The 18496-nt window shown below is 40.2% G+C and overlaps 1 protein-coding gene across 1 annotated transcript; it reads left to right on the plus strand.

Moving 5' to 3' along the window:
- Positions 1-8157: 8157 nt before the first annotated feature.
- Positions 8158-17942, plus strand: LOC124281661 (calmodulin-like protein 3). The gene is made up of 4 exons (XM_046717599.1): positions 8158-8484; positions 14465-14559; positions 15515-15638; positions 16997-17942. Exons 1-4 carry the CDS (start codon positions 8350-8352, stop codon positions 17078-17080), a joined length of 438 nt encoding a protein of 145 aa, XP_046573555.1. The 5' UTR covers positions 8158-8349; the 3' UTR covers positions 17081-17942.
- Positions 17943-18496: the final 554 nt, after the last annotated feature.

Here is an 18496-nt window from a genome sequence, read left to right on the forward strand (position 1 = left end):
GTAGAAGCTTGCATTTGTGCTCATGGTTGTCATAGGCTACTGAACACAGCTTCACTGTCCAAAGCTGACTTGAACCTTGTTGCTTTTGATGATTTGTAAGTCTATTATTGCTCAATACCATTTCATTTTGTTTATCGTATGTACATATGTTTCACCTTTCTATTGCATCATTCCATGATTTGCAATTTCAATAAATGAAAATGTAATGAGACTACAAATGTGTGTTGCTTAACTTTTTGTGAAGAGTATATGTAGAAAAGTGCATTGTGGTAGGGTGTGCATTGTGGTAGGGTGTGTATTGTGGTAGGGTGTCTATTTTGGTAAGGTACAACGATTTCATATTGCATTCTTGTCACTGAATGTGAGTCAGTGAGTATTGTTTATCACAGTTGTTATGTATATTCCAGCCACATTACACCAGGGCATTCCGATTAAAGCTGAATGCATTTGTTTGTTTGTTTGTTTGTTGTTTAACCAGCACTCAGCAATATTTCGACAGCGGCCTGTAAATAACCAGACAATCCAGTGATCAATAGCATGAGCATCGATCTGCGCAATTGGGAACCGATGACATGTATCAACCAAGTCAGCGAGCCTGACCACCCGATCCCGTTAGTCGCCTCTTACGACAAGCATGGGTTGCCCTCAGCTAAATCTTTTATGGTGAAACAAACGCACATGATGATTTTTAAACAAGCAGAATTCACACTGCGTTTATTCCTTGTCAGGACGATAGTCCGTGAAATGTACATGCAGGTATCTGTTGTATTTTTGTGTTTAAAATTCTGCAAACTATTGATAGCTGTCAAGTAATAACCGTTACTGTTTCTAGAGAATGCATTTATAATGCACACAACTCCATTCACTAGCTGAATGCTCATAGCGCTAACAAATATAGTCTGATTATTATTACCCTGGCTGCCTGTGAGACGCTAGAAAGTTAATAGTCACATGACTTATCCCACCAGTTTCCTATTTTCTGCTGGTTGAACAGAGGCAATTTTGAACAAACTCACTTGCCTAAGGTGAGACCACATGTATCACATGTGCTTCGTTGTGGGGCAGGACTCAAGTCCTAGAAACTCTCAGGAGTCAAGCTGCCCAACACAGTCACCCATCCAAGGACTCTCCGTGCTCAACGTTGCTTAACTTCAACTGGTTTGTAACCTTCCTTCGTGTTCCCATAATATTTCTACGCAGTTGTTTATATATTATTTCCATTTTAAAAATATTTCATCTCATAATGCCAAAATACATGCATTGTCTTTGTTTCGGTTTATGTCACATTCACTTCATTCTATAGTCGACGGTTTGGCTCAAAAGCGGACCGATGAATTGCAAAGTAACTCGAAAACTAATAAACATATAATACTCAATGAAATACTGATCATAATCAAAACATCAGACAAACTCTGTGGTTTGTTTGCAGAATTTATGTCCTAAAATTTAAAAAGTTGTTTAACAAACTATCATTAAAAGTTTGACACAGTTCACTATTTGTTACGAGGGAGGGGTGCAGAGAAAGGGACAGCCAGAGACGCACGTACACAAGTGCCCACCAAGTTATTGATTCATTAACCTGTGCTGTGCCGTCTCCATCCTTTCTCGCACACTTGGCTGTCCCTTTCTCTGCACTCCTCCCTCGTAAGAAATAGTGAACTGTGTCCAAATTTTAATGATAGTTTGTTAAACAACATTTTTATATTTAGGATATACATTCTGCAAAAACCTCACAGAGTTGGTCTGACGTTTTAATTATGATCAGCGTTTCATTGAGTATTATATGTTTATTAGTTTTCGAGTTAGATTGCAATTCATCGGTCCGCTTTTGAGTCAAACAAACTATAAGTGTATGAAAGAAAAGACATTATAGATAAACGACCCAGCCTTTCAACATCACTACTACCAGACCACTGGAAAACAACGTAATATGCACAAGAACAAACATGCATCAAAACGTTTCTAACATATATTGCTTCATATTACATCCATATTACATCCATATTATGTAGTACACTGATTATAACTTGATACTTTGACAGTACAATTGCACCGAGTGATTTGGCCATGTTCGTCAAAGCCGCTGCTGTTGTTGACGGCTGATGTAGTCGGGCAGACCAGAAAATAATACAATACCTCCTCAAATTGCGAGCACTATTCATGAGCTATACTGCCTGGGGATTCCCACGTGATTCATCCAGTCTGACAAGCATCACTGTGTGGACAATATATTGCTGTGTAGTGAGAGACGGGGTACAATAAACAGTTGTTGTGCTGTCAATGCACGCCTGGAGAAAATATGTCTAGCCGTGTTTATTAGCCATTCAGACATTGTTAGCTATTTTTTCACCTTTGTGTTTATTTGAGTATGTTATTGTGTAATTCCTAGTCTGTCTCCCAATCCCTGAACAACAGTTTTTCCTTTTATACCTTTGACCGTGAAGATCCGGGTTAGAATTGGTCTACAGTAACCCATGCTTGTCGTACCCAGGCAACTAACGGGATCGAGTGGATAGGCTCGCTAATTTGGTGACACGTGTTATCGTATCCCATTTGTGTAGATCGATGCTCATACTGTTGATCATTGGATTGTCTGGTCCAGACTCGATTATTTACAGACCGCTGCCATCTTGTTTGAATATTGCTGTGTACGGCGTTAAACAACAAACAAAAATCTGAAATTGTAAAGAGATCCAAGTCAGCTTATTTATATTTTCATCACTCGGGCTTCTTTTCAATTAAACAGTCGTGTGTTTCTATCAAAGGTATGTATATTCAGTGATTGGTGCCTGTGAAACCCCATGTCTGCAAAGTGTCTCACCAAGGTAGTTAGTCCTCGGGTATGCACTCCTGATGTTGCATGTCAGTTCTGCCTGAGATAGACAATGTACCATGAGTCGGTATAGTTTATGGCAGTTAGGGTTGGGATACAGGACAAGGTGTGTCAAGCTTTTCAACTCACAAGATGAAAAGATGACAATCGCCTTCATCTTTCACATTTCCACGAAGATCCGGATTAGAATTGGTCTTCCGCAACTGCTTGTCATAAGAGGCAACTAACGGGATCGGGTGGTCAGGCTTGTTGACTTGGTTGACACATGTCATCGAAGTCCGAAGTCCCGGCTCGATTCCCCACTTGGGTACAATGTGTGAAGCCCATTTCTGGTGTCCCCAGCCGTGATATTGCTGGAATATTGCTGAAAGCGGCGTAAAACTAAACTCACTCACTCCGCATAGACCGATGCTTACTGATGATCACTGAATTGACTGTCTCGATCATTTACAGATCATCCCATATACCTGAAATATTGCTTAGTGTGGCGTTAAACAATAAGCAAACACTAGATTGACCTGCTTATATGTTTCACTGCTTTCTGGATTATATGATGTTGGAATTTACATCTTCAAAGGTCATTACGTTACTGTAACACAGTGCACGAATAAAGGAAAGAGATCCGCCCGTAATCCCCGCCTGAAATGTTAGGGTTAAGTTAGGTCCGGTCCGGACATCTGACTGACTGACTGAGTTTTGGTTTTACGCCGCTTTTAGCAATATTCCAGCAACATCACGGCGGGGGGAGACCAGAAATGAGCTTCACACATTGTTTGTTTAAAGCGTTTAAAGGGGGTTTAGAAGTTTGGGGGAATAAAAAGATTTCTAAAAAGATTCAGATGTCCGGAGGGGCGGTGGGGTAGCCTAGTGGTTAAAGCGTTGGCTCGTCACGCCGAGGACCCGGGTTCGAATCCCCACATGGGTACAATGTTTGAAGCCCATTTCTGGTGTCCCCCGCCGTGATGTTGCTGGAATATTGCTAAAAGCGGCGTAAAACCAAACTCAGTCAGTCAGTCAGTTAAACAAACAAACACCCCACCCCCCAAAAATGAATAAGCGCCCCTTTTAAAAAAATAACTATTTAATCTTAGGCATTGATTGATAAAAAAAACGGTAGTTATACAGGAGGAAATCTTTCCCGAATAAGTCAGATATGTTTACGTTAATTATCATTTATTCCCTACACTTGACTGTTGTGAATTGATATTGATTGTTTCTCCTGCCGACTTGTACAGTTTTCGCTGACACCGAAACAAGCTTTCGTTATGAATAATGACTTAAGTCTCCGTGGTGCTCTGTTGTGCCTGTTTACAAATAGCGATTATACATAATAGATCAACAGCTCGGGACACGCTATAACCGTGACATCTAAGTTTGGAAACAATGTGATCAATTCTCTCTTGGATCCAACAACCATCTCAAGAAGTGCTCTCACAGGTGCAAGGACACTTTCCACGCGTCATAGGGGAAGGGGATCAGTCCATTATTTCATAGGGATCAGGAACGAAACATACAGGTGTTTTGTTTGGTTTTGTTTTGATTTAATTCTTAATATGTGCCCGTATAGGTGTCGCGACAAGATGTGGAATCCGGTTTGGATCTGAAAACTCGTAGGAATCCAGCGAAAAAGAATTTAAGTTGATTTATCCACCCAACCCCTCCCCTGTAGTTTTTTTAACCCAACCATATTCACTGCCAATGATAAGCATCAAGTCATGCATCGCTTTGACGTTTCCAAGCCAACAGTTCAATAACGTCAAAATTGCTTTGATTAATAGATAAGTAGGCGTGTCGGTTCATTGTATTTTATATTGCATTTAATTTATTTATGATTTATTTTTTTAAATGTTATTTTGTCATGTTGACACAATGAGACGCCACAGACGCTCAATGTGATGTTGGAAGTTAATAATACTTTCATTGTGCTGTCCAGAAAATCTATAAGCAATGTAATATTGAAACGATTCTCTCCTGCAGTGCATTTTATTAATTAATCGATGTAACACATGTTTCATTCTAGGTCGAGATGAAAAGTTTATTGATAGAGTCTGATTATTCTGTCAGCGATATGATGGCGTTGTCTCAAAACAAGGTGAACATTTCACATTTAGAATCAGTGTGACCTAGCGATCAACATTTAAGGCATATGAAGGCCTGGTCGGCTTCGAATCTCGGTGTGTGACAACAGTCGTTTCGATCTTATGGTTTATGGTCCTGCGCATATGGCTCAGGTCACAAATCAGCAACCCCTGCTTGTTGTAAGAGGCGACTAACGGGATCGGGTGGTCAGATTTGCTGACTTGGTTGACACATGTCATCGTTTCCCAGTTTCGTAGAACGATGCTCATGATGTTGATCACTGGATTGTCTGGTCCAGACTCGATTATTTACAGACCGCCACCATATAGCTGGAATATTGCTGACTGCGGCGTAAAACAACAAACAAACAAAACAAACCAAATATCTGTGTAATTCTAAATCACTATCACTATCATGTATATATTTCAATCATGAAAGCAGTGTATGTGATCTGAATGTTAGCTGAGTTTTAGTTTTACGCCACTTTTAGCAATATTCCTTCAATATCACGGCGGGGGATTCCAGAAATGGGTTTCACACATTGTACCCATGTGGAGAATCGAACCCGGTCTTCGGGGTGACGTGCGGACGCTTTAACCACTAGGCTACCCTACTGTGTACAAGAGTTCAAATTTTATGTGGCAGGGGCACATTTCTTCAATAATCGTCATTCACGCTGCTGGTTTTCACACACTGAGGAAGGAAGTATGTATCTGGAATGTTTATTGCAACAATAAAAAGAATGTAACATATGTTATATTTGGGATTAAACTTTTGGGGTTCCATCCGGGATTCAAACCCACACCCTCAGAGTCAGGCACCTAATCGCCAGCACACAAAGTGGCATTGTGTATTTCATAGTTTTCGGCCGTGGGAGCCGTGCATATCAGAGTGGTACACAAAGTCCGCAATCTAGACTACCAGTTGTCCGACTTCCATGTTGTGGAGTGAGTGAGTTTAGTTTTACGCCGCACTCAGCAATATTCCAGCTATATGGCGGCGGTCAGTAAATAAGTCTGGACCAGACAAGCCAGTGATCAACAGCATGAGCATCGATCTGCGCAACTGGGAACTGATGACATGTGTCAACCAAGTCAGCGAGCCTGACCACCCGATCCCGTTAGTCGCCTTTTACGACAAACAGAGTCGCCTTTTGAGGCAAGCATGGGTTGCTGAAGACCTATTCTAATCCCGGATGGGACTCAACCCCAAAAGTACTAGAATCTGTACTTTACTAAGAAAGTGTAATCCCAAATATAACATATGTTACATTTGATCACGTTCTAAAATGGCATTGTGTATTTCAATCTAAAATGGCATTGTGTATTTCATAATCAAAAGGAATCACGATGAGCTCGCACACAAAACTTGGCCTATGATAAAGTTAATCTGAAATAAATAAAAAACGAGGAAATCGCCATTGACTTGTTTATTACATAATATGACTAGATATTTCTCGTTAGAATTGATGCCCAATTTATTATTCTCCCTGGTCTGACAGGATATTTGAAGGTCACGTATAATATTCATGAGTGCGAGCGTGCATAACTACCGTTTAAATATCATGCCATATTCAAATGTACATCATATAGACTTTGGGCGGTGGGGTAGCCTAGTGGTTAAAGCGTTCGCTCGTCACGCCAAAGACCCGGGTTCGAGTCCCCACATGGGTACAATGTGTGAAGCCCATTTCTGGTGTCCCCCGCCATGATGTTGCTGGAATATTGCAAAAAGCGGTGAAAACTAAAACTCACTCACTCACTCATATAAACGTATATAAGCGCCATGGTAATTGTGCGGTTACAATTAAACACGTTCATTGCCCATATAACAAGACATTAATGAGAATTTTATCAACCATACAAGTGAAATGTTATAATTTTTAACTTTATTTAAATTTTTCAATAAAACTTGCAAGGGTAAACACATTGAGCCTCACATGCGGTCGACCCTAAGAGACCGACGCTTCCATGGCCTAATTTGAAAGGTGATTCCCCGTGACGTCACGCATTCCTCTGTCACGTGGCCAGCTATGTCGCGTTATAACTACACGTTCCAATGAATAGGCTATAAGACACTATAGTATAGACGCACCAGAGCCAGAGATCTATGACTATGTCGTTGATTTATTCAACACATTCACAACCGCGACATACTAATGTGTCACAAAGGGTCGTGTTGCTGTATCGATTGATATCCTCAGGCGCTATTTACTCATAGGAGAGGTATATGGAATATCTGTTAGATGAATAACAGTTTCGCGGTAAAATTTCTTTAGGGGGCATTGCGCCACTCTATACAAAATCTACAGCTAACCTCATATGCAAGCATGCCATCATCATGTTGATGTATGAACTGAATGAGGTTTTCGTATGACCAGACGGCAACTATTGTATGATATGTTTGAATAGTATCGAAATTCAAACTTGATATTATTTGCTTTTCAACACAGTACAAACAAACAGTTAACCCTTGCATATTTTGACAAACAACAGACATCTTGTCACTATCTAGGCCTGTGTATATTGATGTCAGTTCATGTCTACAGGGGTAAAACACAAATGCGAACGTCAAACTGTCTATCCGTTCAAATTGTGTATGTCTAATTGGGAAATGTAAACAGGCCTTAATGAATAATATATTTTGGTCACACACAACAGTATAGTGTGCATTAATATTAGCGGTTGGGGGGGGGGGGGGCAGTTTGAATCCTTGACTAAAACTCTGGTCCATCTTCACCTTACTGAGGCATCATGAAATAAATTTCGAATTGTTTTGTAGTAATGTAAATCTTTGAATAACATCATTCACATATAAAGTCGGCAGTCACGATAACAGTTCCATTTGCCTTGAGTATGCTATGCTGACATTAAAAAAACGCAAGTAATTCCACGACAGCTCAGTGACCAGCCGTGCAATATTTTGTGTTTATGTCTTCATAAACCTAAATGAATCATTAGGCCACGCCCACTAGCGACGAACTTTCATCGCCTGTGTTGTTTATTGGGCTTATCGATCGCAAAATATGCGTTGTTGTTTGCAGTTTATTGTATGAAATATTTATATGATTAAAATCCAGGCTGTTGGTGTGTTTAAGTTAAACGATCTGCGTAAAATGTAGAGGTTTTTACATCACAAAACGCAAAACCTGCAACCAGTTCATAAATAACTACAACAGTCGCACGCGACAATCGCCTCAACGTAAACACACTTCCGTTGTTTTGTAAATCTGTTTACCTGCGTATGCGAGCGGTGGGGGCGTGCTGCACAGAAAAACGGGTCAGGTGACAGGATTCTCGCGAAGCAGCGGTGCTCAGTGAAGTGTGTCTGAACCTGTCTGTATATCTCACTCCGAACACCGTCAACCATCCAGCCAGTCAAGTCGCGCTGCACGGCCAACCATCTCAACCCAGACGTCCCATCCAAAACACACCGACATGGCGACCAGCGAAGAGTTGAAAAACTACGAAGCTTTCTTCGACCACGCTGATGCGGACAAGAGCGGATGTCTAAGCATCCAGGAGTTAAAAAAATGTCTCAAAAATTCCGGATTCGACGATCAAACCATTCTGGTAAGCCCAAAATGTTTCTATCTATACTTTATTACATCGGAGTCGTGTTGACACGTGAAAGTAAACTACCTGTATGTTTGATGGCAAATCAACGACGAATATCACATCAAGGTGGACATCAAAATGGCAAACACTGCAGTCAACGGCGTTTGTCAAGTAAACTATTTCATCTTTGAGTCTCGACGTTCACAGCCCTTATCACTACGCATAACTTGATTATGATAAAAAGTATAGTTTTCAGTATTCTTTTTCCGACAGGGCTCAGGTAGTCGCGTTTCACTTTAAGGATAAACCCGGGATTTATTGACCGCATCCAGGCGTTATGTCTTGTTGACCCAGGCTTTTGTAAAATAATCTTTGCTGTTGACTATACAGCGTGCCTGGGAATTGCGGCATGTATAGAATGGAGGCATACGCGACATGAATACATCTATGTTTTCACTTGTAAATTTATGTGATACCGACTTCATGCTTAATGCTTGTTCGGTTTTTATGCATGTATGCTAGGACCCTTATTACGACATACGGCGGTAACTTAATGCAGTTTAAATGTTATTGAGGTCAAAAAGAAAAGTTCCGCTTGAATTCCATTTCCTTTTCAACTGCTGAACAACGTCGGAATGACTGTATTGTGTAAGAACACAACTGCCAGGCACAATATGAATTTGAAATTTTGAGTTTTGAAGTCTTGTTCAGTCATAAGTTAAATCCGAAATATTTTAAATCTGCAAAGAAAAGAGAGGTAGATTGACGTTTTGAGTTGATTTCGATCCTGTGGTATTAATTATTGACCATATCATATTAAATGTATTTTTTTATTAACCGTAGTGATTTTTGGCATTATTCTTGTGTGTGTCTGAGGAAATGTTGTTTGTTTATTACATATTTAAAATAATTACTCCAATTTATTTTTATGTTATAATATTACACGAATAGTTTGTAGATTCTAAAATGTACATGTTAATGTCAAGATAAAGTTCACACTGCATGGGTATTGCTGCATGAAAAATTGGACAAATAACAAATTATATCTGAGTGAGTCATTAGAATCAGAATTTTAAATGGCGACGTAAAATGTCGTCTAAATATCAGCGTTATCGGATAATCAGCCTTAACAACTTTTAAATATATCAAGCCCCATGTGAATCTATGAGTCATTAGACCTTAACGAGCCTGCACGTATTGGCATCAAATGTTGGTGGGGGGGCGGAATACTTTCGTTCTGAATTTAATATGTTGAACACATGTGCTTGAGTGGTGAGCTCGTAGAGGCATTTAAAGGGATACTGATCTTGGGCCAGGAGGACATTTGAAAAACGATTAACATATCCTTTAACATATCTTTTATTCACTCACGACATATTCCGCATTTTATCTCTTCATTACAAAAGCGAAATGACCATTCACTGGATATTCTTGATGTGTTGAAAATAAGCGGTCATTAGTTTTAAAAATGTTAGGACACCAGTTTTGCTTGCGAACGGAAAAAGTATTTTTTGTCAATCTATAAAGCTTGTGGTTTAAATCACAAACAAAACAATAGTTACTTACTATGTTCTGCAAAATACTGGTTATTTTTCGAAACCGAAATCGCCGCGAATAGCTGCAACACTGCTGATGCGGCGTTAGGCAATATTCACTCACTCACTCACTCACTCGAAACTGAAAAAAAAACCTAATCCATTTAAAAGAGCATTTACTCTAGTTTCCCTTGCGAATAGTAAATGTGTTGTTCCTTCTTACACGGACACTGTCCCAGTTTATTCTGGAACATAATCCGTTGACAGAATGTTGCTGTTGGAACTTTGCCAGTAGACACTATCATCCCCCGGCTTTGTGTTTGAAAGTATGGGGTGTTGAAGCAGCTCAAGGTTATCCTATTACGTATATAGACTTCTGTGGCCTGGGGACTTTTAACAGTAATCTCTTATGTCACGGGTCAAGGTCGTTTTGAAGGTCACATGACTGCCCCGGAAACGTTTACTGTAGGCAAATGAAACTTTTTAGTGACCTGCGGTTAATGTCAAGGTCGCTGTGAAGGTCGGTCTTAAGGTTACCTGCAAGTGGGCCGATGAATCCATAGTTTCTTGCAGTCTTATGTATGCAGAAATTCTATGTTTTGACAAGTCGAATATTTCTTATGAAATGACAACGTCATATCCTTTTAGTTGGTCGCTGGTAACCTTTTGCAGCGGAACATTCCTGCAAATATAGGTCACACACATATAGACATTCCATGTCTGTTAAAGATGTTGAGAAACATGAGTTTATTTTGTCATTTCCTGAAATGTGGCCTTTTTATCTGCCCAAACTCAATATTCTAACACAAGATAATGCAAAATACCTGATTCATATTATGAAATATGGAACACTGTTTCCTGTGTTTAATTCTGTTTGTATTTTACGTAAAATAGTTTTTCGTGGTATGGAGCGGCTCGACATTAATTTGATGTCCGACAACCGTCTGACTGTTATTGCCTATGTGTCTGTCTGGGTTCGAATTCCATATTAATTCTGATTACGATTTTCGATCAGTCACCGATATAACCATGCTTAGAGGTTCCACCAAAATCCGAAATCCCCATCACATCTGAAACCGATATGCCGAGAATGAACGGAAATCTTGTTCTAATCGACCTTTAATCTGAACGCTTTCTCTTACTTTTTTATTCTAAACTGCAATAAGTAAAAACTAGATATAAATAACATCGAAAAACCTTGAACTCAAGGAAATCTACGTAAGCTACAAGTAGTCCGCATTCGTGGGGCCATTAGGTCGCCTCAGTATTCGGAGAGCGATCAGAACGTAGCCTCAAGGTCTGTTTCAGGTCCATGAATCATAGAGTATGGTCTTCTTGATCAAAATCGCACCCATTTCACACATATAAATGTCAGCCCGACCGTCACACACACCTGTCATACGGAGATGTGCGTCACGTTCCGGTGCCCGTATTGAGTTCAGTATTGTCATGTGTAAAACGGGAGAAATTACCTTTTCGTAGTTATGGTGATTATGAACTGCAGGGTTGACAGTACGTCTGGCCCCTATTTCTCGAAACAAACTTAAGTTTTTACTCAAACTCCAATCTGAGTTTGACAATTTGAAACAGCTGAATATTTAACTCAGCTGCATTTTAAAAATAAAAAAGCCCAAACAACTTAAGTATTCTATTCTCCAAACTCAAATTGTCTACTATTTTTGAGTTTAATATGGATTTCAGTTCATTCTGGGAAATGAGTTTTTCTCAGATTTGAGTAAAATTCTAACTTAAGTCAAAACTCAGACTTAAGTTTGTTTCGAGAAATCGGGGCCTGGAATTAACTAAGTGTCGTTGAGTTAAACACCGTTAAATGTCTTTAAACATTTAAAAAGAGTAACAAATGAGCGAGTGAGTCCGTTATAATTTAACGTCACCTCGGCAATATTTCAGCCATATAGTGACGCCATATAGTGTGTGTTTTGCATACACAATAGCGGGGTAGCCAACTACTCCTCACGCCAAAGACCCGGGTTCCATTCCCCACATGGGTACAATTAGTCTGTCTCACAGTCCCTGAACCACATTAATTTCCCTACTGCCAAGCCCTCTCTGCAGTGCTAAAGTCCTAAATAAAGCAAGTCTAGATTTCCTCAGGTTCTGAATCTCTGGTCTCCCTGGGGCTCCTTTTCAATATAAATGGGCTTGTTTGTTACTATCAAAATTATATATATTCAGAGACTAAGCCTTAGTCTAGGGTACAATGTGTGAAGCCCATTTCTAGTGTCCCCCCGTCGTAATATTGCTGGAATATTGCTACAAGCGGCGTAAAACCATACTGACTCACTCACTTGTCAATAGATACTTTCACCGCCCCCCGTCATTAATGACAGACACATCTCCCCTCACATTAACTCAAGATATGCTTGAGTGTTGTACGAACTGACTTCCGCTATCTTATACTGTTTGTATTGACAAGTCTTATGGGTTTGTGGAGGAGTTCCCATATTTTAACAAAGAGTCAGGCGTCCTGATTTCACAACACTCACTTCTAAACTGATTTAGGACCACGGTAAAGAAGCCCACACCTAACGCTATGATAGGCTTGAGGAATGCTATCGTATCATTTTCCTCCGTTTGATAGCAGCTTCCGTACACTCCTTAGGCATATTTTTAAGGGACCATCATATCTGTTTCTGACCAGTGTCTATTTTACAGCTTTTCCCCAGCGTTGGTAAAAGTAATTCACCTATATGACTTCATCGAGGGTCACCTGTTATCTCGACCGTGGTGTAAGTGGATGCCATCCCAGAAACTATTTATTAATCCCCTCTTAAGCGTGGGCGTGTTAGAATCCCATAAGCGTATAAATTCTCATCATGAATTATTAAAGGTTTTATAATTCCATTCAGTTGTGACAACTTCTTTAAATCAAATCAAATCACTTTAATATTTTGTATCTCCATGAGGGCATTTTCAAGCTGGTATGATGAAGAGGAACGAGCTTGCTTGAAGAGGAACGAGCTTGCACCGAAACGTCGCATCTGTTGCTATAAAGCTTTGAAACCTTAAAATGTGCTCCTCTTCAGTTATGGCAAGTAGTCACCCCCCTAGCCATTAATTATGAACGGTCACTAATCTTACATTTTGTCCTACCCGTGTAGATCCGGGTTAGAATTGATCTCCAGCAACTCATGCTTGTCGTAAGAGGCAGCTAACGGAATCGGGTGGTCAGGCTCGCTGACTTTGGTGACACATGTCATCGTATACCAATTGCCTGGATCGATGCTCATATTCTCAATCACTTGATTGTCTGGTTCAGACTCGACTAGAAACAGACTGCCGTCATACAGCTGGAGTAATGATGAGTACAACATGTTGTCCTACTCTCTGGCTTCAATTCGACAACCCATCAAACTGACTCCTCTGAACGGGTGTAGCCTGTTCAGTCCCTGAACCACATTATTTCCCTTCCGACGAACACCTTCTGTAAAACAAAACCCCTAGATGAAGCAAGTCTAAATTTCTGAGCTCACCGGAACTCCCTTTTCAGTTTAAATGGAGTTACGCGTTTGTGTCAGAACTATACATATTCATAGACTAAGCGTTAGTCTAAATGATTGTTGTAATTTAAAATGGCAGCCTTGTACCAGCAAGCAATCGGTATATTTTATGGAATGGAAAGATTGCTAAAACAAACTGAAAATGATTATTTCTAGAGTGTTTAAATGATATGCGTCCTACGTCCATCAGATGCTACCCGTTGTACCAGGGGCGACACGGTCGATTCCACGCGTAGGTACAGTGAAGCCCATTTCTGGTGTCACCCGCCATGACATTGCTGGAATATTGCTAAATACGGCGTAAAATCACCCGATACAAAAGAATCGTGCAGCGATAACATAACATCATAATCATATTTAGGCGGACATGTTTCAAGTGGTGAAATTCACACTTGACTCAAACCAGATTACAGCTATATTACACTGGATAATCACATTGCGTTCTAAACATCTGTTGCAAAGAATCCCAAATATCAGTTGCAGCAGCTGCAAGTCATAATACAGATCAGTAACATGAGTAGGCACAGATTGTGTCAACAGTTCATATTTTCAGCAAGTATCATCTGTGACGGCAGGGTTTCGGGGGAGTGTAGGTGTCTTGAAAAAAGCAAACTAAATGTCGATGGTTGGAAACTCGTAAACCCGCACAGCCCTCTGCTGTTTTTGAAAACAATAATTTGATAAAGAAAATACCTGCATAAAATGTTTTTGGACTCGTTTGACAAGAGCATTGTTCAATGTGCATGCTTTGTGCCCGAAAAAAAACGTGCTTTGAACCAAATATTTGTTGGGTTAATACATTTTAGGTTTTCAGTTAAATATATATTAATGATCTCATTTAATCTTGTTATTTGGAGTTTAAAAGTTTTGTTTGTGTACATTCCAATCGACTCCAGGTAGTTTTAAAATGTTGAATTTCATTCTTCGTTTCGGTTTCAGGATATGTTCGTGGAGTTTGATAAAGATGGTGACCGTAGAGTGACTAAGGCTGAATTTTTGGGTGCTTTGAACAAGCTGCCCCCATCACGACTTGAGTAAGGAAATATTTAAACCTGTTGGCTCCTTGTTGTTTATAAGTGTAATTATAAGTGTAAGGACAGATTTTTCACGTCATATCCACGACCGTGAAGGTCTGGGTTAGAATTGATCTTCAGTAACCCATGCTTGTCGTAAGAGGCGACTTACGGGATCGCAGGGCTCCAGATAAGGACCGTATCGGCGTATGTACGGATATAAAATAAGCGCGATACGGTAGGAAATAATTTAGAAAACGTAACAGATACGCACCATAGCAATGGTGTACGGTCTTAGAATCACCTACAGATGTATTTATCTGAAAAAAGTATTATTTTATTGTGTACTGACCTGTTTACACAAGAGTAGCAATGTTGTGGTGCATATATGAAACGATACACAAGATTACTGATACTCCATTAAATTCCATTCAGTACTCTAAATGTACTTATTGTTTTCCAGTACTCCTATATTGAAAAATACGGAGTACGTACTCCTGATCATGAAACATTATCTGGAGCCCTGGGATCGGGTGGTCAGGTTCGCTGACTTGGTTGACACACATCATCATATCCCAATTGCACAGATCGATGTTCATGCTCTTGATCACTGGATTGTCTGGACCAGGCTCGATTACTTACAGACTGCTGCCATATAGCTGGAATATTGCTGAGTGTGGCGTAGAACGAAACTCACTCACTCCACGAATTACCATGCTTGTTTAAGGAGGAGATTATGTAAAATCGAAAATCCGGACCCTGGACTAATCCACCTAGGACAGATAGAGTCATAAGACACACATACACACACACACACACACACACACACACACACACACACACACACGTATGCGTGTATTTCCTGTTCTGTTGACTATCACAATGTACAGCTGAGTTGATCATTGATCCAGCGAATATCTGACATTTCAAGGCGTTCAGTAATATAACCGTGACCGTTTCTTTGTCATGTTTCCAGTGAGGCCAAACTACGGAAAGCATTCAAGGATATTGACAAAGACGGCAGTGGGACCCTTGATGCCGGTGAAATAAAGAAAGCTTTGAGTTCATGCGGCACAAAAATAAGTGATGCCACTGCACAGGTAGGAAATAAAATCATTTTCAAGTATATTTACTTTCTTCCAATGGTGTGAAGAAGTTGTATTTTGAAACTCACGGTTGTTCCAGTGTATTATAGGCCTTACGGGTACCCATGCTTAACGTAAGAGCTGGCTAATGAGGATTGGGTGGTTACATTGTCCTACGTTGACTTTGGTCATGCTGATGACCACTGATTGGTCTTGCCAGGACTTGATTAAATTCAGGCTAGCGTAATACAGCTTGCGTTTTGCTTCTGTCGCGTTACACAACTTCCAATTGCAATATGGGGGCTGTGGGGTAGCCTAGTGGTTAAAGCGTTCGCCCGTCACGCAACACCCGGCTAAAAACGACATAAAACAAACTCACTCACTCATTCCAACTGCAATAAGTATATATATGTGTGTTCGGTTTGATATATTTTATGGTGATTGACAACCATTTATATTTCATAATAATACCAGTAAATATAGAATCCAGTTGAGATCATTAACAATAGGCTGACGTGAAAAGTGAAACAGAAGGCATCCTGTTTGCTGCACAGGACCGGTCAATTCTAATCATTAAAATGTTAAATATTAAATGAATTTTATACAATGAATTTAATGAACCCGTTCCCTGTCACTGGATTCCAGCGTTTCCACAAACACTGTATATTGTTAGCGATATGTTGGCGAGGCTCAATCCTCAATCTCGGTCATGCTTCTTGTTTTGGCTCTGAGGAACATCAATGGTACGATCCCAATATGTTGAGGCTGTCATGGAAAATGATAATTATAAAATTCTTTGGAAGGAGCACATATTCAATCTCAGACACGCCCAGGACAATAAACACGACCTTGGCGTTTTTGATAACTCCAATGAAATCGTTTATATCAATGAGTTTTCTGTCCCTTTTGACCCCAATGTGATTGACCTTGTTCTTAGTTGTCCGACTCGCCATTGTTCTTGATTCCTGTTTTGGTACTTCCTAATCTGTTCACTGACACTGGGGAAGTACCTGGGTTTGCAGCTTTTCTGACACTCTCGGTAATACAAGAGTAAAGGGGAGCATGGGCCGTGAACTGATGATGAGCTTAGCCAGCCCCACCAGCCTGATAGTCTGTCTCACAGTCTCATTTTGCCTTCCGCCCAGCCCTTTCAGCAATGCTAAATCCCGAAATGAGCAAGTCTGGATTTCCTCAGGTTACATTCTCCCATCTCACTGGGGCTCCTTTTCAATTAAAATGGAATTATTTGTTTATATCAAAATTATATGTATAAGCGTTAGTCTAATATCACCCAAACCATCTTTGTTGTATTTGTTTATTTTAATCTGTATAATAGCAATAATTGTAATAATATTATTTTGACTTTTTTTCAGCGTATTATCAAAGAGGTTGACCGCGACGGCGATGGCAAAGTCAACGTGAACGAGTTCCTCGCCCTTTTCCGTAGTCAGTCTTAGCCACGCACCTGCCCCTCGCTCAATGGCAGCTTGTGCTTCAGTAGGTTTTCAATGTACAATTCAGTCAGTTTCATAAGCATAGTGTTTTCGCTTGTCAATCTCGAAAGTATATGTTTTAAGTCGATGTTTTGCTGCCAGTGGGATCATACATCGCAGCAATATTTACCCTTGTGGTTAAAGTGTTTGCCTGTCACGCAGAAAACTCGAGTTCGATTCTCCACGTGGGTGAAACGTGTGAAGCTCAATTAAGGTATTGATCTGACTATCATAACACAGTATTTAATGCTAAAACCAGCGTAAAATTCTCTCCCAAATGTGAAATATATCACCTATTTTCACCTGTTTCGCTTATGCTTGTACAGAGGTTATGTTGGGCATGTGTTTCGGGTGAGTAAAATTAATATCCTGTATTATGAACAATCATAGGATTTAGCGAGCCTCAACTAGTAAACGTAATAATCTCATTTATCTTACATGTGACTTCATTCATTATTTCTGTTGGCGAAGGGGTTATCTTTATCTTTCATAAACTGTACCTAAAAACTGCATTTGTTCCCTGGAACGGGAGCTTTAACATATTACATCACAAGGCCGTCACAAACCAGTTTTCTGGTGTCCCCCGCCATATTTTGCTGGAATATCGCTCACCCCTACAGAATCTATGGCATTCTTGATCTGAATACACTGCCGGGATATGTTTGAAGAAAGTGGAACAGGCGACTGATCCATCTCTTTCAGCAACTGTCAATTGTCTATGTAAGTCTGTTTGTGTAATATTTTTTGACAAGTTAAGAAACTGTTTGTGCTTCATCTTCACTTTGTATTACAGAAATGAACAAAAAATAAACAGCATTAAGTTGTTGGTGTTCGTTGTGAATGTTCTCTGTGCAGAGTTGCCTCCCTTACACGTCGTCTGCATCTGTGACCTTTAATTCCAGTCCCGCCATGCTGTGAACATTTCTAGGTTTTTCAGTGCCCTCTGCTTGTGATTGTAACAAAGTCGTCAACCAGGCCCCCGTCTTCAACGCGAATTTAGCGCTAGATTGATCGTATCTCCGTTACTTTAACATAGACTTACGACAGTCGTAGCGCTACTACCGCTCAGGGCCCCGTTTCACAACGCTCTCGTAAGCCTAAGATCTCGTAACTTTTCTCGTAGCATTAGTACCTCATATGTTACACTTTAGGAGGCACGAATGCTACGAGAAAAGCTTTGTGAAACGGGGCCCCTGATCGACACGTAAGCTTCTCCATCACTTCGGGCGTACAGCTATTCGCAAACATTCACAGACGACTCATAGAAACCGTTTAACCCATATCCGTGTCCGCTATAAATCAGATAACAGCTGGCTGCGTATATGTAGAGATTATTACACGAGCAAGTGTGCCATACGACTTGTGAAATTTTGTATTGCC

This window comes from Haliotis rubra, unplaced genomic scaffold, assembly GCF_003918875.1.
Source record: "Haliotis rubra isolate DU_JTF1 unplaced genomic scaffold, ASM391887v1 Scf287, whole genome shotgun sequence".
NCBI lineage: Eukaryota > Metazoa > Mollusca > Gastropoda > Lepetellida > Haliotidae > Haliotis > Haliotis rubra.

Bases quoted from the DNA above. Each gene is read 5' to 3' on its own strand.
- LOC124281661 (XM_046717599.1), top strand. From the start codon at position 8,350: ATGGCGACCAGCGAAGAGTTGAAAAACTACGAAGCTTTCTTCGACCAC. The intron at 8,485-14,464 runs GTAAGCCCAAAA...TTTCGGTTTCAG, and splicing joins TCGACGATCAAACCATTCTG to GATATGTTCGTGGAGTTTGA. The intron at 15,639-16,996 runs GTAGGAAATAAA...ACTTTTTTTCAG, and splicing joins TAAGTGATGCCACTGCACAG to CGTATTATCAAAGAGGTTGA.